Genomic DNA, 22959 nt, shown 5'->3' with positions numbered 1-22959 from the left:
GTGACTGCAGCACATCAGCACCAGTAGATTCAGAAGGTTCTGTAAAATATTCCTGTTTTTTTTAATGGCGGGATTTGATCAAACAGAAATGTGTCGACCATCCTGTTCAGGAACTCCTTGATATTATTATTAGTATTAGTATTAGTATTATTATCATTATTATTGTTAGTAGTAGTAGTAGTATGATTTTTCAAGTTTAACTTTTTATTACCTTTTTTTTATTTATTAAGTTTTCACTTTTTAGGGTGTATTCAGAGTGGACAGATTTGGTTTGTTTAAAGTGAACCAGTTTGTTTCCCCTTATAATCCAGAGCAAATTTTGAGTCTGAATACACGCAAGCGAACCCTGATCTGGGACTAAGAACCCATCTTTTGAAGTGGCTTGTTTCCAATCGGACTGAGCTCCGGTTCACTCTGAGTTTTCTCAGTCTGAATTGGCTCTGTGCTTGGCGCAGAAGAACTGAACCAAAACAGCCACCGTAGCCGGACATTACGGGACGTAAACAGAGAAGGAAGGAAGCAACCATGACAATAAGACACAGCAACTCATTGAAATGTGGTCGGATGAATGCAGGCTCATTAGAAAACATTTGATGTGATTCACATTGCTACTTACACTGTTTTCCAGACAGTCTATGTGTTGTTAACACTTATCAACGTAGCTCATAGCAGTCCCCCCCCTCAGTACCCGCCTTGGCAGCATGCCTCTGCCGTACCGAAGTAGCAAGTAAAAAGTGTTGTAGATACAAATGTTCAAAATTGTTAAGCGAAATATAACATTTTAAAAAGTTAACTATCCCGACAAGGATTGTAAAGTTCCATTATTCTGTCTCTCATTGGCCTTGTAATTTCTGGCCAATGACTGAAGAGATCTTTAGTCATGTGGTTTTCTTCACAAGCTTTGGTTAAAAACAGAAATGTCCTGTAGACGCCAGTGTGACTACAGACCAAACAAGGTTCAGGGCTTAATCTGGACCAAATTAAGCAGACTCGGTCCGGAACAACAGACTTTTCCAGTCTAAATACAACTTTTAAGATGTATTGTACACTCCTTCACTCTGATTTTTGTGGCGTTGGACGGTCTTTCCTCTAAACTCCATTTACACTTCCAGGTTAGCCAAAATGTTCGAGCATTCTCTCCCCTTCCTTTGGTCGACTTTTCCTTAGTATCTTATTCACACATCAGAAACTTTCTTTAAGGTTCTTTACTTTTTTTTTACGATATCTGAAATTTGTGCAACTTCAAATGACTATAACAGTTTTCTGTGTATTTCAGATGTGAAATATGTCCTGCTGTTCAAAAAACGCAATGTAGTGTAATTAAACTCCACGTGACCTGCATGGCTTCCAACAGTACGAGCAGTGAGCAGGACGGCTTCAGAAAAAATGCACATACCTGTGTGTCTGAAGAACATGAATTTCTGGACGTAATCAAGGTTTGACTGGTTTCCTTTGATGCGGAGGATAATCATTCAGCCAAGAGCCATTCGTTTCTTTTACCTCCAAAACGTACAAAAATGTAATATTTTCTGTATAACCCATGTGAACATGATAATTTGAAAAATGAATTGCTTAGAATAAAGTTAATTGTCTGATTATTGCAATGCATGTAAACATAGTTAATGAATGATTGCAAATTCTTGTTCTTGTTCTTCAGCTGCGATGTGCTCTTTGTGTATACACTGTAACGGTGCATTTACGTGCTTTTTGCTTCATCACACTCAACATTTGTCTCAAATCAACAAACTGACTTTTGCTTCAAGTCACAGGAGGTTTAAAGTACAATTTTAACACAAAAAAATGGTTGGTAAATTGATCCATGTTTATTCAAGATGGATATTATTTCATGTTAATTCTAATTTAAAAATTCCAGCCTCCAACTCTTTGTTTCCTTATTTTTGCTCTTTAAATACAAATTTCATTTGTCACATACATATTTCCGTAGAACAATATGTAGGAAACTGTTCAACAGATGACAAGGCCCAATTATAAGAGCAGTACGTGTAAAAAAGCATTTAAGTAAAAAAAAACTAAGCATTAAAAAGAAAACGCCATAATAATCATTATTTATTATGTGACCTACTATATGGTTTACACAGGTGTTAAGGTAACATAATATAAAGTGTCTGCAAAGTGACGAAACTGTGCAATAGCATCTGGAACAAAACTATGACCTAACTGTTCTTATAGTAATATAAAACATTCTGTGATCTCCATGGCTGCTTTAAAAAAAATAAAAAGTAATAGCACAAGTAATAGCATTGTTCTGTGCAGAAGAACCATTACTGCCCTCCAGCACTACTTTAACCCTTGTGCTACCTTAGATGACCCCACCCTTACATTGACGTGTTCTCCCTACCATGACAAAGGTGGATAAAGGTGGAAAGATTTCATGTAATCCATGGATACCAGTGACGATCACAAATCATTGAAGAAAAAAGGTTCAGAGCACTGTCTAGTGGGTCTAGATGACCCAACTCCAAATGTTAAAGTGCCTAGGATAGCACAAGGGTTAAGCAAACAAACTCATTTATGTTTGGGCCTCTGCCGTCTCTGTTAAGATGACTACAGAAAGATGCTGGTCTTGCCTTTTGCTAGGCCACAGTAGGAAATTATAATGTTCTTAATCTGGCCTGCTTAATCTGGCCTTAAAAAGCCGCTGAACTCACCGCTCAGGCTCTGATCCACACACTGCAGCACAGGGTTTCCATGTCTAACATCTTGTCTGCGATATCGACGTTTGTTGCTGGGAACGAATCGTGAGCAGGATGAGCCATCCCACGCACAGTACGGGTCTCTGGCGAGGCAGCACTCAGCGCAAGCTTTCCCGTAGGTCTCGCAGCAGTGCAGCTTCACCTGCGCCACACCTGATGGAGAGCCCACATACAAGGCTTGCTGTTTGAAATACCAAGGGAGGAAAAAAGGACGAGGTGTATTAGAGAGTAATGCATTTAGACGGGAAGAAATTCAATTTATAAAAGTGGATTTTCATACCCTTTTCACAGATATATCCATGGATGTTATAGGAGTTGGCAACTGAAAGAGAAAATGACAATCTGAACTGTAAAGTTTCAAACAAGTGTTTCCTTACTCAGACATCCAACATTTATAAGAGGATTCAGAAAAAAAGTGGGGAAAAAAACATCTATTTGAGGATTAATGTTTGTATGTGGGAGGGAAAAAAAACTAAAAGTTAATCAGATTGTGGTGAGGTTTGCTTTTTAAGTTTAAAACTTACTTTAAAGACTTGCAGTTCTTCAAGTGTGATCTCTTCTGTTTCCAGACTGTTCACGTTCAGAGCGATCACCTTCAACACTGTGCCAACATCTGAAAGACACAGCATTTGACATGTGGAAATCGAACCCTTATGCTTTACATGTTTGTGTTTATCGTTAAAAACAATCACACCCTGCAAAGTTTAAACAATTAAAAGAGAAATGTTGGTTTCTAAAAGGACTTTTTTTATATTAATCTATTTAAAAGCTCTTGACTTTTTAAAAGGAATTGATAACGTGCACCTACCTGTCCCGATGAACATGACATCATACTGCCCATCCTCTGCCTCGACCCTGTCTACCACAATTTGTTTCAGCTTGTAAGGAATGTTGGTCTTTACAAGCACGGGCTGGCGTTGGGCCGGCTGCACCGAGCGCCACATCAGTGGGTGGCTGCGAGCAAACTGCAGCACCGAGTCAGGAAAGTCCTTGGTGCTGCCAAACTCTCTTCCAGGCTGGTTGGTGATTTTACTCGGGCACTGGGAACACCAATGATGTGTACATGAAAAACACAGGAACACAAATGAAGGGGAAAGGTACCCATACAACAAAACAGTAGACTAAACTCACATTTAGATAAGAAGTGAAATAGCTTCAACAATTAAAGAACATTTACTAATAATTGTTAATTATAACTATTTTAAACCCTTGTATGCCTATCATCTGAACCATTAAAAGCATAAAAAATACTTTGATAATGTTCCATCCCAAATAAGACGCATGCTTTCCAAATGAAAACTGTGACTAAGTGAGTCCTCATTAGGAGTTTTACAGAGCCAGAAAACTTTGGACGAAAGTTCAAAATCATTTATTTAACGTTGTGCTTGGAAAAATGTCCAAAGAACTGGGTTTAAAAGCACAGCAATAACAGAAAAAGCTCTTTCCTCTGCCATGTTGAGAAAGAGAAACTGATGTGTCAATACTTGGCAGAGAAACTGCATCACCACTCACTATTTCACTTTACTTGAAACATGTGATTTGACGCAAATGCTTGCAAAACAGCTCAAATCTGCATTGCTGGATAAGCAAACAACCAATAAAACAACTGATCAAAGATGTGCAGACTCAAAGATTTAGTACGGCTTTGAATCTTTGAGTCTCAAAACGCTCCAAATCTGAACAACCCCATCTGATTATGTCAAGGCTTTAACCTGCAAATTTAACTCTACAGATTGATAATTAAACTCAGGTAAACACATTTGTGAGCCAAAGTGACCCAAGATTAATAAAGAACAAGTTCCTTGAAATTAATTCTTGGTATGACAAAAATAACATTTATCATCAGCAGTGTGGAATAACAAACAAATAGCTAACAAGAGGGAAGTTAAATATTGGGCAAAGCTTACAGAAACGCTGCCATGTTGACTGAGTGAGAGGGCTGAAAGACCAATAAGATGAATGTTTGTCAGAAGAACATGGAAGCACAATTGAGGATCACAATATGGTTTAAATAAACCACAAAACCTGCAGAAGAATGTGCTACAAGCAGATGAGAGCAAAGTGGAGTTGGTCTGATTCCAAATGCATTGTTTAACAGAAACCCAATACAGATTTTCTGCAGAAATACCTTAATCCCACAGTCAGTCAAGTCGGTGAGGAATGATAATTAAGGCTTGTTTTTCAGCCACAGGAGATGGGCCTCCTCTTCTCATTGAGACACTCATGAACTTTACTGTAGGTCACCTGTCTGACTCCTGAAGCTTGGCTAAAACTAGTTTATCAAGCCAAACATGTGAGACGCTTATGCTATTGTGAACTTTATGAGACTGTAGGCAAAGGTTCCTTCACAGGGATGTGAACAAGCTGATGCAGGAAATAAGTAATAATGATGATGGTGAAGGCAGACCTCAAAGTTATGACACAGCTCTGCTTTGTTTCAGCAACCACAATTTTGTGTGCCTGGACAGGTGGCCACTGCGGTAGGCACACCTGTCCAACTGCTCGTTAACCAGTTCTAATCAACCAATCACATAGCAGCAAGTCAATGCATTTAGGCATGTTGACATGCTCAAGATGATTTGAGAAAGAAAGGTGATTAACGTGATTTCAATCATCATGTTATTGCAAATCAATGTGGCAGGAACACTTGGTTATTTCAGTCAACACAAAGCTTCACATAGAAACGTGACATCAGCCACATATTTAGTTTAGTGTATTGACTTTATTACATTCATTCTAAAAGTATAAACAGAATTTTGTTTTATGGCAAGAAACACCTGGACTGTGAACCTGAGTACATTTTTCATATATATATATATATATATATATATATATATATATATATATATATATACCTGGAAAGATCTCAGACATCTCAATCCAGAAAAGCGCAGCGCTAGGAACAGCTAAGATACTGCGCAGAACCCCCAAGTTCCCAGGCCTCTGGTAGAGGACCCGAGCTTGAGTGAGAAACCACCCACGAAAGGGTGAAAGGGGCAAGTTTTACATATGATTTTTGAATTGTGTTCAGTTTTTCCAAGGGCAGCAACTATTTTGTATCAACTAAACAGCAATAGTTTAGAGAAAGACTTGTACACAATTGTCATCATGATTCACAATCTCTGAAACAATTGGAAATAAAATTTGAAGTTGAAATCATTTTCTCTAATCTGGATCTCCCTGAAGAGAATAGTTCAATCAGAGGGTCTGAGTTCAATTACTAATGAGATCCTTTAATTTTACAGATCCTTTCCAAAAAATTTAGAATATCATAGATTCTAATTTTTTTTAAATTCTGTTTTCTTAAGTTTAAGTTTTAACATACTTTTCCTATATTTTGGAAATGGATCTACATCATTTAACCCTGACAAATGTTGTTTAAGATCTTTTAAACTATCCTTAAAACTCTTAAAGGAAACTGTTCTCTTACAGAAAAACATTGGAGAACCAGAGGAGTTTTCCTTCTGCTTCTCTGAACAATCTCTAAGGTATTATTTTTTAAATACAAGTTTTATTCCTGATTTATTTCTGTGTAAAATTGAAGAATGATAAACTGACAGAAAAATAGCCCAGTCTCTTTCCAAAGCAGGAAATATACTCATTATGAACATATAAACATCTGACCACTTTAAAATTACTTCAAAAGTTATGCTCAACATTAAGTGATCAACAAGTCAGAACGGCTTTCTGATGGATCACTTAGCTCCAGGACACAGCGCGACTGGAATATGGACATTTTTTTAAACAAAGTAAATTATTGTCTTGTTTAAAAGTGACGTCTTTTATTGTGAATAAAAACTGGACAGAGAACTTCTTTGAGGTTCCAAAGTGCTGTTTATAAAGCTAAAAGCAGATTTTTTTTTTCTTCAGCATAGAAAAATATTGACTTGACATTCAACTAAAATCACCTAATATTAAGACTAAATTTTAAGTTTACTTTTTTATTTTATTTAAAAAACACAATGTAGAGATAGAAAATGATCTTTTTCAACCATTCCCCTTCACCAGCTCCAAGTCATTACCCCCCACCCCCTTTTCCTAACTCCTCACCACCTTCATTCTTTGAAGCCAAAACATTCCTGTTAATCAGAGTTGATGCAGAAAAACCACAGATTATTGCTCTGCCTCTGAGTGCTCTCCTTCATTGTGGTACTGGGTTGCAGACGGCGTTGTGTGTGCCGTACATCCATATGTTTGTGTGTCTAAAGAGGTAGAGTTACAGTGATGTGGCTGACAGAACGTGAGCGTGCTTCCGTGAGAGTCAGGATGTAAAGCAGAAGGTCTGCACTGCACAGGGTCATTGGAGCTCCGCTTTCATGTACAGCCGTTCACTTTGAGGAGATGGAAACTTTCTGCACTTTGATGCTTTCGTTGGCTTTTTGTCGAGATTAGTTCTTCTCGATTGCTTCAGCGTTGAGTTTGGACATACTGTAAGCATATGTGTTTTTTTTTACGATAGGCTACGTACACAAAACTGCATAGATAAACATTTTCCCAGACAGTGTGTAATTTTACACAAAACTACAGATTTATCAACGTCAGTGCTCATATTAATGCTGTGAGAAAATAAGCCCCAGTTCCTCAGCTGATGGCCCACCCCCAAAAAAAATCATCAGGCAGTTGAGCTTTGAATCCTCACAAAAAGACAAAATCTGATTTTTACATTTTATGTACTAAATTAAGTTTTGCTGAGTTAACTGAAATTGTTCTGAGACAAATACTAGAATTGTACTGCGGCAGTATCTGAAAACTTACTGGAACCACAGTTTAGAAATGACTGTCAATCATCCAACAAAGAAAACACATTTTTTTCTGGAGTGTTTGGCTTTTAAACACAAGTCTGGTCATTTTAGAAAACATTGGTTTAAGGAGCAACTGCATTTAGAAATGAGGTCAGACTTTACTGAAAATGTTTGAAATTACTGCTTCAACAGTTGGAAGTTAAGGGAACAAAGTTAAATGGAGGAGCGGGCAAAAGGGTAATACAAATAAAATGGGTGAGGTCCTCATCTACCTCCTCTAAGGAGAATTTAAAGGTGGATGAGTAGATGTACTTTCATTTTGTACAAAAGGGCAACCTTGACATCACATCCTAAAGCCAGCATCTTTTCTGAATTGCTACAGAGTTCACAAAGAATTGTGGTAACATCCTTTCTGATAATATTTCCTTGCTTTTTCTCCAAACAAGGTGGGTTCTAGGTTAAAAAGAAAATGTTTTTGCACCAAGAATTCGTAGGAAAAAAAACAATTTAAAAATGTTTGTTTTGTAAATATAAAGTATTTGTGAGGAGCATATACAGCTCATCTGGTAAGATCTATTTTTTTGTCAGGGCTGTGTAGCTACAGAATACATAAATACCTTCTGGGTTAATAGAGAGCACTTACCACCCCTGGTCTTGGATAAGGCACTCTGCCTTCATAAGCACGCCACCGGTGTTCAGGACCCTCTTTGTGAGCAAAAGGTCCATTGAAAGCTTCTCTGATGTCAGCCATGCGGTAAACACAGACAGCAAAGCCCTGGAAGACGTTGCTGTGGAGGAAAGAGGGTAAATCAAGAACACGAGAGGGAAGCATATCCAGAAATGTTGTTTGAGACTTTAATGTCATTTTGTCACAAGCACCTTCAAACGTTTTTTTTTTCCTTTTGATTAATTTACTCATCATATATTGACACCCAAAAATGAAAAAGAAAGAATTTCACAGGCGTCATCTGACCCATTTTATAAGGTATCCATTGTAGAACAGCATGGACTGGGTCAGGTTTGATGATGATGATAAATAAGGGTGTACCTGATGGTGCTGAAGATTGCATAGATGTCTGGATTCCTTTCGTCTTTTGTCCTCAGCAGGAAAACATCCTCTGTTTCACATTAAAATATTCCCAGTTTGTGTGTGAATTGAATACTGAAATAGATATGCTAGCGAGTGTAACGTCATGCGAGTATGAGCAAATGCGAATTTTCTCTGCAATGTTTTATAATTGACCTCACCTAGCTGGTTAAAGTGTGTGTCAATGCCATGAGGTCCTGGTACTGAGCAAACCAGCCGGACTTTTATGAAAGTGCTCCACTTGTTGACCAAAACCCTCTGGCCTCCAACATCATTCTGTAGGAGGAAACAGAAGAAATCCAAAAGCTTCAGATGGAAATCCTTCCCCAAACAGACATCAATTTTTCTTCAGGCAGACCACACCTCTGCATTTAAACTATAAAACTAGCAGCTATTATTTTAGATAACAGAAATGTCTGTTCTGTTTCTAATATTAAGTTCAGCACAATAAAACTGAGGAGAAAAGTAAGCAATTTAATAGACAAACATTTCACAGATGAAACCTGTTATCACAGCAGGGAGAGAATAAAATAATTCAAATCCCTTTTAGCTTTCAGTGAAGATCTGACTCTGGAATCCGTAGCACAAAAGCCCAGAGTTCTGACCTTAAGTCCATAAGAAGATGATGTCTTGAGAGCCAGAGACACCTTTGCCTCGGTTCTGAGCTCCAATGGAGTAAACATCTACATTTCTTTTTCAAAACTTTTTTTCCCCCGTAACTATCCACTTTCTATTATTCACTGCTAACATTTGAGTTTTATAATATTTTTTGGAGTTATCTTCATCTTCTATGTGCAGGATAATCTTCAACAGCTTTGAACTGTTGTGGATTCCAGACAACAGCAGGAGTGCTGTACTATAAACCTGACTGTCTGTGTGAAAATATGCAGTGTATTCATCATTTTGTATAATTTGGACCAAAGTGACACAACTTTTCACATTTGCCTGGGAGGGAACAGAGGAGTGAGAAGAAAATGAAGCAAAAGAGCCATGAAAAACAGATGGAGGAAAAGAAAAGGAGCAGAAAAGTTGACATAAACAATTTAAAAGGTAAAACTGGAAATTTATTTGGAGTATTGTTTGAGATGTTTAAACTTTTTTTGGCACAAACACCAGTTTCCAGCCCTAAAATCTTGCAGCTGCGTTCCCATATTTTGTCCACTTGTTTGTGCTCCCCTGCATGCCTTTATTTATGTGTGACTCTCTCTGTACATATAGGATTTTATAGACTAAAGCAATGCGTGACAGAATATTAGCGAGCGTGGAGAGCAGATGGAGAATGTGGGTGGAAAATCTGACAGCTGCATGTGCTTTGGCGCTGAAATCTGAATGTGATGATGGTCTTTCACTCTTTTGATGAAATGTGAATAGTGATTATAAGACTTAAAAAATGTATTTTCCGAAAGAGAAAGAATCCATGCAAAATGAGCCAAATAGTTATATCCTGTCTAAGTCAGTTGCCTGAAACATCATCATTGACCAACAATGAGAGCATGCGGAAGTATCTCACCGCGCACACTCGTCCGACTCGAGTGTGTATGGCGCCTTCCCTGTCCCCCGCCTCTGAGGCCTTTTCCGTAAAGAAGAAATACACTTTATCATCGTCCCTGTCATTATTGTCCGGGATGAGGTGTGCAGCAATGAATTTGGGGTCTGCAGAGATAAACAAATAAATAATAAATAGTTCAAAAACATTTAAAACAACTTTAACGCTGCGTTCACATGAAGCTCGAAAACCAGCGTTCATGCAAAAACCTCCAATGAAAATGTAATCTTGTGTTTATGAGCGTTTTGGGCGTCCGTATCCAAAACCTTAGCATTAACGTTAGCCTACTACTCAAGTTTCTACGACCATTTTTGGCCTCTATGTGCAAAATGCGCGGCCATTGAACATGCGCTGAAAGTTAAACCAACTGAACTTTGACCAGTCAGGGATTCGGATTTCGAAGTGATGTATAAGTAGCGTCCTTTTCAAAATACAGAATTGCCAACTGTTTGAAATGTGATCATTAAGGACAAATAGATATTCAAGGTTTGTGACCAGATGGAATTAAATGACACCAAGTCTTTTGTTAATCAGAATGAAGCTGTGAAAGAAAAAGTCTGGAGCAAGATTTGAACCGCTTTGACATTTAGCACTTAACCTTATCCAACATGCGCTAGTATCAGGTAGTGACAGTCCTGTGTGAACAGTAGGGGCTGCTGAGGCCTACCTAATATAGGGCGAAGACGGGTGTACCCTGGGCAGTTTGCCAGTCCATTGCGGCGCTACACAACCACATGCACTCACATTAAGTCACATTCACACCTAGGGGGCAATTTAGGTTTTAGAATAATTAATTAACCTATGAAGTATGTTTTTGGACTCAAGGGAGGAAGCCAGAGAGTCCGGAGAAAATCCACACATGTACATAGAAAACATGTCCATTTCCTCCAAACATATATCATTTATGATGTCAAGTTTTTGAATAACATGTTAAAAATGACTTTTTTTAAATATCTTGAATAATTCTATTCACAAAGAAGTGAAGCTATACCATGAAGGATTCTCTGGTCCGTCTCTGTTCTCATGGTGGAACGGCCGCTCATGCTCCTGAAGATCACAGCGTCTCTTCCCAGGAAATCTGCTGTCAGTCCGGTGTACAACTCTCCTCCTGCAGACAGGCAGAGGGACAATAAACTCAAAGGAAAGCATAAGATGGTTCGTACAACAATGTAGTTTGGACATTTTGACGAAATAGAATAGAAAGGTTGATGTTCATATGGTGAGAGTGGATTAAAAATCAGTGTAAAATGACATAAACTGACTGGGGTTGGTGATCAGAGTTTGTCGATGTTTGGTCATTCACATCCTCAAAAGAAATGGCTCAATTGTAATTTTTTTTCATTTCTACACTTCCAGTGAAACAATTACGGACAGAAAACATTTGTCTTTAGATGTTTTGGCAAAAAGGTTTTGTGTTACACTAATTAAAGGACCACTGCAGACTTTGTGGAACACAACAGGTTAGAGGTAAAAGCAGCAAAATAAATGAGGCGACTTTGGTGGAAATAGAAAAAATGTTTGGTGAAGTGGAGCATGAAGAAAATTAAAGGAGACAGGAGCATTAGGGGTTTAGGCAAATGGGAATCAAATCAAATAAATCCAACACTGAAGCTATTGAAAGAGCTGCAAGCAGTTCTCAAGACCAACATGCCTCAAAGAACACGTCCTACAATGAGACTAACAGTAGAAGAACCAGTTTGGATTTTCAGTGACTCAGAAAAGTCGTGTACATGGAAATGAAACACCCAGTCATCCCACCGGTGCACTTTGATGATGTGGAGGGGAGAAATATATACCAAGTAACATTAACGGTCAAAGACAAAAGTGACCACCACTAATTTTCCAAAAGGTAAGAAACAGAAAAAAATTTCTGGCATACGTATAATAACTGAGATGTATTTTTTCTGCAATAAATCTATTTATTTTATGTTTTTCCCAGCTCTTGCAGAAACTGAATCTTGACACTCTCCTGTGACATCATGAGCTTATTATGTTTGGCTTTGGTTTTCTTTCAGAAACACACACACCCATCCGTTTTCAGGCTGGAGACACACATAAGATCAGTTCAGAGTAAAAGGGTTATGACGTTATCTCACAAGCGGAGCGATGCATTAACAGGTTTTGACAGGAGGTGGGATCTAGATCTTTGTGTATTTTGGTGGACAGTCCTAAAACCGAAGAGGAGTAAAAGGTTCATAATTGTACAGAAAAGTTCTCTTTTTTACATTTTGTCATTTCTTGCTTTTTTCAGGTATCCCAAAAAACATTTTCACTGTAAACTCAACTTGTGTTATTACTTTTTATTAAAAAAATAATAATAATGATAATATGAACAACTAAGCGAGAAGGAAGAAAACATTGCAAATGTGAAATATGTTACCGTAGTTCTTTCAGTTGCACAATTGCATTCTGAAATAAAAAGTCTTGCAGATGCGGTGGGAGAGAGGAAGACTGCAGCTTCAAGCAATTTTTGCTTAACCAGCAGACTTGGAATGACCTGGGGAGGGCGAGGAACTCTGCTCAGGTGCTCGCTCACACTTTCACCAAAGAAAATTCCCTAAGCTGAAAGAAATCCTCTGCTTTGTTCCTTTGATTACCAATTACTTGTGTCCATCATTCCGTTTTTGCAAGTAACAAACTCAAATAGTCTGTGACAACTGGATAATTCTGCTTTCCCACTGCGGCCACCAAGAGCCAAACTACTAGAAGATTTGGCTCTACCTGACGTTTGTCTGCCAAAAACAAACCACGGTTGGAGGATTTCTGCCTCTGGCAGAACACAACGAGAAAAAGAAGAAGCGATGTATACAGAACTCCATCCCAAAGCAACCCCTGCACTGCAGGTTACTGGCATGGATAAAAGTTATTTCTCAAGCTAGAGTAAATACCTGATGACATTTAGAGAGACACACCCAGAGCAGCCTAATTTGGTCAGTATGTCTCCAAAGTGCTTGATTCTGCGTCGTATCTGTGCAGTAAGGTTAAGGTGACCTTCAATTCATTCAAAACTACAAACAGATTTGTTAAAATTTGCAAATAAATTACATTTTTGATCATTTTCTATGGTTGGCAGAAAACATTAATACTTTTTAAGTAATCAAAGAACTCTATAACAAAGTAAAAATGAAACAGACTTACCACTGAAGGTGCTGGCAAACTTGAGGCTGGGGTCGTGTGGAACTTTTCCTCGTCCACTCTCCACATTCCCGGTGTTCATGGTGAACACATGCTGATGAGGAAGAGACTTCTCATCAAAAATGACTTCCAGCAAGTTTTTTAATAGCATCAACAAGATGCTTTTCAATTTTCCAAAAACTGTACAATCAAATTTACTTCACATGATTCAGATTAAAGAGCTTTTAAAGAGATTTTCTTCACTACTTCCGTCAAGTGGAAACTATTTTTTCTTCTGACCGTGGAGCAATGAGGTTCTTCAGGACACAAACTAGTTGTCTGCTTTTCATGCATTTCATCTTTTACTCCATTTTTCAGAAATATTTAGACGTGCCCTTTCATCGAACTCCTGTCTGTCTGAGAACGACAGACAGTCTGAGATGGGAGGAAATGCACAATCAGTGTAGCTGCCAGAGGTCAGACAACTTTCCAACCAGCTCCCAGCATGTGCAGATCAATCCGAGGATTGCTGCGGAGGTGTGAAGTATGCTTAGTCACAGGAAAACAGGAAAGTTGAACTACAACAATAAAGGCAATACTGAGCACTGTCAGTATTAGAGCAAACAACTCATACATGTTTCCATATGATAAAATGAAAATCTTTTTGGTTGACTTAAGCAGCAATGAACAGATTAGAGCAAAAGACAGGTTCTTTTGGTTGGTTAAGTTCGTGCTATGAACAGCTCTTCATATTCTGACCGAGCGACTTGTCGGGTCAAAGGAGCCAAAGTGGTGAAAAGGCTTTTTGTTTCTGGTCTTTTTTTCTTCCACTTTCAGGCCACCAACGTGCCAAGCTGTCTCTGCCAGAGCCGCATGGGTGTGATCAAACGTGGCCCACTTCCAGAATGAAGGGGGAATGGGAGGCGACGAGACCTACGTCGAAGCCCCAAGGTTTGATGCAAGTCTGCATCATGGTGGACTCGCACTGAACTCTGAGCCTCGGTCTCTGTACCTCTAACAGACAATAGGGCATTGTTACGAGGTGGGCATGTCCTGCAGTGAGCAGAGATCACAGGGGAAATGATGACATTGTAGTGAACCGGATAAGAATACTGTAAGACAGTCTGCAGGACAAACAATGCCACACGCGATCAGCTGTGTAATACGTGATGGATAACATGGGTGCAGAAAACTGCTGGTCAGATCATGTTATATCCTTTTAATTATTATGTACAACAGCAGTTCTCTTTCAGATTTCAGTGCTGTGCCTTTTGCAGATAACTTTTTGTGTCACTCACAAAAAGAACTCTTAAGTGAATCTGCCAAAGACAAATTCAAACCATGTCAAACAAGAAAAAGTTCTTTACAAACACTATACTTTAAAGACCCACTCTGATGAAAATTATGTTTTTGGTGTTTTTAGGATGTTCTTGTGGCATTTTTCTGATGATGGAGGACATATGTATAGAAAAAAAACACTCAAAATTGCATTTTTGAGTATTTCTTGATCAAATTGTTGTAAATCAGGAGAAAATGAAAAATGCCATTTGAAAGAGCTTGTGGTTGCTCCCTGCGCCGCAGTGTCTGTCAGGTTTACATGGTTAGAGTCTCCTGAATATCACTGGTTTATTTCATCAGTCAGATAAATTAAACTGGAGAGCTAGAATGACTACCTTTATATTGCTTTTATTGGGAAACAGTGAGTCAGCATCTATCCATTTACACTAAAAATAACAAATTTTACAGTTGGATTAAACTCCAGTTTTAATTAGTCCAACACAGCAATTTAAACATATTATATTATATTACATGTAAATAATAGTATTATTTAAATTGAATGTGCTCTGTGGTTTTATGAACTGTTAAACTGCTTTTTCCAAAACAAATCACAGCAGACAGCTCTTAACCTAATAACATTAATGTATATGTATTCCTTCCTTTTTTTTCCTTTAGCATCGTGAATTTCTTTTTTCCAGATGTCTTCCTTCACAACGTTACAAAAGTTTACATCTATGCTTCTCTGTAAAAATTGTCCATTTGAATGGATAAAAGCAAAATGTTAGATTTAAAGTTCAAAATTTTTCTTTGTTTTGTTCTTTTATAGTGAAGAAAAAGTGTTCAAAACACGTATAGTTCAGTTCAGTAACACACTCTGGGCTCACACAGCCATGTTGCTCCTCCTGTTTGTGTGTGTTTCTGTCTGCAACCTCAGCCTATTTATATGTTCTAGTTGGGGAGTTGTGTTTTGTTTGACCCGTTGTGAGTATGTGTGTGTGTGGTCTTGTCCTCTTTGTGTCGTCACTGTATTGAGATGGTTTATTTTCACGTCTTTGACGCTGCTCAGGCGTTTGTGTCACTCACCACAGGGACTCCAGTGTATGTCCAGGAAAGTGCGAGGGATGGGTGAAGGAAGCAAAAAGTAAGACTTTGGATTTATCAGAAGTTAATTTTGAAAAGAAGATTAAAAAGAAAATTTCAAAAGTGTGCCTTAACATAAAAAGGCATTTTCATATCAATTTTCACTTGTACTAAAATGTTCTCCAAAAACATGCAATTTCTTTCTGAACATCAAATAATTTAGCATGTTTCATGGTCATGGGTTTTTAGAAAACACTGGTTGGAGATGAAGTCCTTACTTGTCAGCGATTTCAAAAAAATTGAACTTTTGGTTTGAAATGTGTGTCGCTGTCTGAGAACAAAACCCTGTCACCTAAAAAGTGGCTGGCAGGATGGCGTGAGAGATGGACAAAGAGGGAACACCTTGGCCCCAACAGAGATGAAACACTCAGAAGGTTAAGGGTCATCCCACCCAAGGTCCAGTCTGAGGCATTGGAGCCTTGGCTCCTGGGATAGGGCACACAAACATGCCAGTGTGTGTTCTTCACTCGTTAACCATTGGCTAAATAAATGAACAGACCCCCTTTGGTGTCATCTTGTTACAGACTCTTTAGAGTACCTTGGAGGACACACTTGTGGTCTGACTGACTGTGACAAAGATTTACCCACAAACCTGCATGAGCAATAAAGCAGCAGGTATCTGTCCGTTAGTCTAGTTGGCAACAATGTTCTAAAACCATAATCTATATCTGTGATGTGTAGAAAATTCATGGCACATATAGCAGATATCACCCTACATATCAAATACTAATGGGAGCCTAAGATGAATGTACATTTAAGGGATGAAATGTGGGGATATGCATTGATTAACTACCGTAATGAAATAAAAACTGTCTTTAGAGCCTTTTGTACATGCTAGAATGAGCCCAATTTGAACACACGCTTGTTATGTATTTTGCCTGTAACTTTGCATTGTAAGGCAATAACTTATAAAAAAATAAACGGTCATGTTTTTGTATGTGGTCCCCTTGGCATACATAAAAAAAGCACTTAAATGCAAATGTAATCATCTCAAAAGTATGAAAAAAATCATAAAATATTCGTAAACAATACGTAACAACCCTATACAAATAACTAATAGCGTCTGCCTTTAATAGACACATTGATATCATTTTATGTGGAATTGTAAGTGAAGTACAATAAATGCACAACCAAAACTCAAACTAAAGTTGAGTTTTGAGTGTTCAAACAGGCAGATATCCATGGTGTTGCTTAAAGGTTAAGCGTCAGCAAATGTTTTTTTTTTTTTTTTTGAACAAGTCACATAGATGACCTACTTTTTTTCTAGCATGTCAGCTCCTTCTTGGTATGCAGTGGTATCTGCTATTTTTATGAAGCTTCTTGAACCCAAAACAATTCCCTGAACAATGACAGATTGTGAGGCACACAATGGCACAACCAAGGGAATTCACTCTAAACCCACAAAAATAAGCTGTGCTGTACGCACTCACTTATAAAGGTTAGCACTCTTCCATTTCCCTCATTTCCCCAACATTACTCTCTGCCAACAACCACCCTCCCCCTTAGCCAATGTAGATTTTGACCCCCTCCTACTGAGCCAGGCAGGGCAGGGCACTGGGCAAGGATTGTGAAACCTGCCTTGAAACAGAAAGCTATGAGCTCGTCTTAATAGCCCCATTCATTGGCTCTTGTGCTATAAATGGTTCCAAGTGTGGGACTCCGCAGAGGGTTCCACTGAGCTGAGTGGCTGTGGAGAGCCAGCATGTGCGGCTGAAAAGATGCATAGAGAGCCCAATGCTATGGCTGAGTACACCTAAAGAAAGGCTTATTATAAATACACAAAGCTAGTGAGAAACATATAGAGTTTTCTCTTCATTAAAGAAGCAAACGAAGGTTGGAAGCACAATTGCAGGGGAAGGAAAACTACACAAAATCCGACCAATGCTTGAGCCTAAAATGTGGCTTTTCCAAGAGTTGACCAAGTATTGTGAGCCAGATCAGTAAACGCTAATAATCCGTATTTTACAGAGTATAAGTTGCTCTGGAGAATAAGTCACAGGAGCAAAAAAAATGCATAATAGATGAGAGAGAAAAAAAAACATATATAAGTTGCTCCAGAGCATAAGTTGGACTTTTGGGAGAAAAGTGCAACAACTACAATCCGTTGTTAGTGTAATCAGTGGAAAAAAAGGGAAAAAATAACAAAAATTTTAACAAGTAACCCTTGTGCTATCCTAGGTACTTTAACGTTGGTAGTTGGGTCATCTAGACCCACTAAACAGTGCTCTGAACAATTTTTCTTCAATGATTTGTGATCTTCACTGGTGTCCATGGATTACATGAAATCATTCCACCTTTATCCACCTTTGTCATGGTAGGAATAACACGTCAAAGTAAGGGTGGGGTCATCTAAGGTAGCACAAGGGTTCAAAAAAAAAATTACATATAAATCATTCCTGAGTATAAGTTGCACCCCTAGCCAAACTATGTAAATAACCGCAAGTTATACTCCACTAAAAATACAGTTTTCCACATCAACATCTAGTGAATAAATTCCTCTTTATGTCTGATGATTAATGTTAGCAGGAAATTACAATTTTCTTTCTTTCTTTTTTTTGCCTGACCAAAACAAAACAATATAATTTATCAGTTTCAGCAATTAAAGAAACATCAGTTTGTATTATGAAATTTGCTATGTAAGTCTTGCATTACTGTAACTACAGAACTGACTTAAGCACCGGCTAATTGTTATTTTCTACATGTTCAAAGATAATGACACAATGACGCAGTTTCCCTCCTATGTAAACACACAAAACACATGTTCTTCTGCTTACCTCTCCTCTGTGGCCCACATAGATAAAGACACACATAGGTTGAAAGGCACCAGTGCCACAGGCCAATAGGTGAGTGCGGTTGTAAGGCTGCAGGAGACGCACAAAGTTGGCACACTCTTTCTGCAAAACAGAAGAAAAAAAGAGTAAACCTCAAAGTTTTATTTTGTGTTCACAACAGAACTCAGACCATACAGATTTAGTCTGAAAAGTTACCTTTTGTCAGTTTTCCTGGCTTCTAAAAAGGTTATGTTAAAACAAATCTTTTGCTCTGGATGAAAAAAAAAAAAAAAAATGTCCATGCTGCACCTAAAAACACATCCATATGTTTTTGAAAGGCTCCTATATAAATCAAATGTGATGATCTGTCACCAAATGCAGATAAGCTGATTTTCATGGTACTGAACCAGAACCAAAATGCTTTTTTTCAACAGGGATGATGGATCACATGTGTTGCAAGTAAAAGGCCACAAAAGAGTTTATCAGATGAAACAAGATTACTCCAATGCAGCACTTCAATCTGTGATTTTTGGACATCAGCCACGAGTGGCATGCTGACCGGAGAGATCAGACTCCAAGGAGCTTCAGAACCAGCACCAGTGTCCATCTAAACATCTAACAAATGGGCATGCAACTGTGTCCTACCATTTATAAATGTAATAACAGTGTCAAACTATAATGAATATAAACACAGACTAAACAAAAAAGGGCCGGGTTGAATAACCAAAGAAACAATGTAAGCTGCTGCTGTCCTAAAGAGCATTCTGTCACAGTAACAAGTGAAAAAAAGATATAAACAAGAACAGAAGAAACTATGGAAACAAGAGTCATGAGATCTGCAGAGGAAGCCGGGGGAATGACTGCTTCCCCTCATCAAATCAAACACAAAAGACGCTTGACAAACTGTGTCCACCCAGAAATTGTCAATCCTTGAAGCTAACCAGGTCAATCTCATAAATCCACAACTGCCAGCTATAATATGCAGTGTCATACGTGGCGATGTTAAAGACCCACTCCAATGGAAATTGTGCTTTGGGTGTTTTTGACGGGTGTCTGTGGCATTTTTCTGATTATGAAGGACACATATGAAGAAAATTAAGCTTAAATTTGCATTTCTGAGAATTTCATTGTTTAAATTGTTGTGAATCAGGAGCAGATGATAAATTGTCATTGGAATAAGCCTGAAGCAGTGACGTAGAAAACAAGCTCCATTCTCATCCATCCACCTGTAGACACAGATTCTTCTTTTTCCTTGTCTGAGCTGGCATTTGGATCAAAACTGTACGGCTGAATGGCTCCAGTATTGCTGGTCCTTTTTTTGTGGCACCGGTAATGTTAGGTTGCGGTTGTGAGGAGCTGTAAGCTAGTGGCAGAGAGTGTAAACAAAGGGATGATGGCAAATGAGGGCGGGCTTACTCTGCACCACAGTGCCACCCACAACTCAGAGGGAAATTTCTGATGAGCTCCTACCACTCTGCAGAAACTACATCCTAGAAAGCAACATGTTGATTTTTTTCTTTTTTTTTTTGTCTAATAGTTTAATCATAACTAAAAGACCACTGGGAATGCTTTTAGAATAGATCAACAGAGGATTGGAGTGAGACTTTAAACAATAGATAGAAAATGCAATATAATGTAGAATTAAAGTGTTTTTTCAAACAATTTTATCTTTAAAAATTAATTCTCCACTGAGTGAATCTAAGCCAACAATGTGTTTTTAAATGTGTTTCAGGTGAGGTTATTAACACAGATCTATGGAATTGGATATAAAATTGTATTTATTTGCCACTTGAGTACACTTGAGTCTTGGTTTTCATTGCACTGAGTGAGTGTGTCCCTGTGTGTGGCCCCTTTCCTCTAAATTGTTGTCAGACCCTCAGCCATTGTTGATCATTTCCTCAAGTGCTTTGGCAATGATGCAGACCTGATGTAAACCACACTGTGTCATGAACCAAGAGACAACAGAGCTTAATGAATTCACCTCTTAGTGTGGATCATTTAGGGCTAATACAACCATGAATATAAAACAGTTTGATTCAGAAATTATTTTCAAGTATTGTCTTTTAGGGATTTCTTTTTTTATGTTGTCCAGTGTGTTCTTCCTTGTGCATCTTAAACACAAAAGGGTGTTCAGGGTCCAGCAGTGCCACATGAACAGAGGTCTGTCTCTGTTCAAACACTTGGGGAGGTGTTCTGCAGATCTGTGTGCCCTGAAAGACCAAAGAGCGGACCGACATCTTAAAAAGGAGGGAATTTGCTGTTACTCTCCCACTCTGGGATTTTGGGTTTTCCAATTCTGTGTGGTCTCCGTGAGATGAAGTGGCAGCAAAGGGAGGGGTGTTTAACAGAAAATGATGTGGTCTTATTATTAAAACACCAACAGATCATAGTCTTGAAAGTTCCAGCCAAGCTGAAGGCAAGTTAGTGAAAACAAAGGTCTGCAATGTTCATTCTATTTTCCTTTGATCAATACTGGAGGATCAGCTGACCACTAATTCTCTTTTCCAAAGAAGTCTAAACATGGTTTAAAATTCAAAATGACCACAATTGTGTGGCTTTGATTGGCATACAGACCCCATTGTTTAAAATTCCTTTTTTGTGGAATATGAACAATTTAAATAAACAAACAGAAATGCTGCCAAAGCCCCTGGCAGTCCTTCTCACTCTTTACAACAAACAATGCAGCAACTGACTCCCCTTACTGTACAGAGATGACTTTGGACCATTCAACAAAAGCTGCTGTGCTTCCACGGCTCAAAAGAAAGTTCCACAGTGGATAAAACACAACTGAAAAGTCACTTTCCATGTCATCTAATGGTCAGACAGCTGTAACCTACTTCTAGAAGAGAAAAAAACAGCGGGAAAGGGTTCATCTATTGGGCAAACAATATATATATAATTTTTTTTTCTAAGAATGTGTGTTTTGAGTGGAGGTTAGAATCAAATCCTTAAGGATGCAGGTAAAATGCCAAATTAAGCTTTAAAAAGTTGATTTCCGAAAAAAAGGATGTAAAACCACATTAGTTTCCAATCTGCCTTATGGAATGTGCAAGTCTATTCAAGCCATCAAGGTCCATTACTGACAAAGTTATTCATTTTTTGGAAGCTGAAAATGACTTTGTCACAACTGATTGCCCACTTGGTTGTTACTTAAATTTTGTCCGGGGGGGAATAATTATATTTTCGTTGTTGAATGATTGTTCTATATGTATAGAATTAAGCACAATGATGCTGATATGGCAAATTTGAGATGTGTGTGAGAACATAAGTCAAAAGCCTCCACAGGGAAATTAAAAACATTTTATCCCAATCTCATCTTGGACTTAGGCCAGAGTCACAATAATAAAACTTAGCACAGTGTCTTTTTAGTGGCCACCCATATAATCCCAAAGCAGATTTTTCCTTTTAGAAATACACCTTACATGTTTACATGCTTTGCAAGGATCAGTGTGTTGAGTGTCCATGCAAAAACCTTGTAAAAACAAACCTTACCTTGGTTTCAAAAATGTAGGTGCCGCCTTTTTTGCATAGACATGTGTTTGTGTATGTGTGTTTGTGTGTGTGTGTGTGTGTGTGTGTGTGTGTTGTTTATATGTGCTGCACAAAGGGTGCCTTAGCATGTGGACAAACTTAAATTTGATTTGATTTGATTTGTGACTGTTCACATGTTTGCAAAGGCAAGTTCTTTAAATGAAATCCATAAATTATATTTTAAACTAGCAACTCATCCAGACTTAAACCAAATACCAGTTAAAGAGCAAGATGCAACTATTTTTTTAAAGAAACATCTGTATTTTATATGGGGTCAGAACATTTCTAATTCTTGTGCTTCTAGGAAAGAAAATTTCTACCTGGAGCGGTGATATTTCTTTTTCGCAGAGTTTCCCTAAAACATCAGAAAAAAAACAGCTTTATAACAAAAATTTACACTACGCATGACCAAGTTATGCACTTTTACACTTTAAAGCAGAGTGTAAATATCTCGAGTCAATTTAGTAACAAAAATGTTTTTTTCTTTTCTTTTAAGTACTTTTATTAAAAATAAAAAGAATTGCATAAGCTATAGTGAAATTTCCCATAGTTATAATCTTGCTTGTAATTTGTTTTTCACTAGAGTTCATTGTATGGAACGATGTATCATCATTTTCAAAACTGTCCTGATTGTTACTCCAGCTGACAGGAGAACATGTAAATAGATAAAGCATAAAAGTATGTTAACAGAGCAAGACAGGACATGTGAAGCTGAGTGCCTCCTCCATGCCTGCTATTTATTTGTGTGGGTTGTGATTAATGATTGAGGAGGTCATGAGGTGGAGACACAGGGAGGAAACTCTATCAGTAAAAGCAAGTTTGAAGGTGATGAGCACTTGTCAGCAGAAAGCTGTGGACACATACAGATTGTAAAAGTGCAAATAAAAAAGGCATCCTGTCATTTTTTAATAAAGTCTTTACATTTTTAGTAAATTTAAAAGAATTGCAACTCAGTTTTTTGCCTTTTTTTCTAAATGAGCATTTTGTAAATTCAAATAAACTTTTTTACCCTTTCATTTGTCTAAGACACTCAGAG

General features: G+C 38.0%; 1 protein-coding gene across 2 annotated transcripts in view; it reads right to left on the bottom strand.

The window, feature by feature from the left end:
* sema3bl (sema domain, immunoglobulin domain (Ig), short basic domain, secreted, (semaphorin) 3bl) overlaps positions 1–22959 on the bottom strand; it is a 64971-nt gene that overhangs the window by 4696 nt on the left and 37316 nt on the right. For both annotated transcript variants that reach the window (XM_078949554.1, XM_011476847.4), the window contains exons 4-14: positions 18396–18515; positions 13228–13318; positions 11081–11197; positions 10054–10196; positions 8705–8819; positions 8505–8574; positions 8100–8244; positions 3523–3754; positions 3239–3327; positions 2995–3036; positions 2670–2895 (exon numbers count right to left, since the gene is read on the bottom strand). In XM_078949554.1, coding sequence (XP_078805680.1) covers positions 2670–2895; positions 2995–3036; positions 3239–3327; positions 3523–3754; positions 8100–8244; positions 8505–8574; positions 8705–8819; positions 10054–10196; positions 11081–11197; positions 13228–13318; positions 18396–18515 — 1390 coding nt within the window. The remainder of the gene's footprint in view (positions 1–2669; positions 2896–2994; positions 3037–3238; positions 3328–3522; positions 3755–8099; positions 8245–8504; positions 8575–8704; positions 8820–10053; positions 10197–11080; positions 11198–13227; positions 13319–18395; positions 18516–22959) is intronic.

The sequence above is a fragment of the Oryzias latipes genome, chromosome 7 (genome assembly GCF_053564925.1).
Source record: "Oryzias latipes strain Hd-rR chromosome 7, Olatipes_Hd-rR_3.1".
Classification (NCBI taxonomy): Eukaryota; Metazoa; Chordata; class Actinopteri; order Beloniformes; family Adrianichthyidae; genus Oryzias; species Oryzias latipes.
This window is presented reverse-complemented; position numbering and strand designations above follow the sequence as displayed.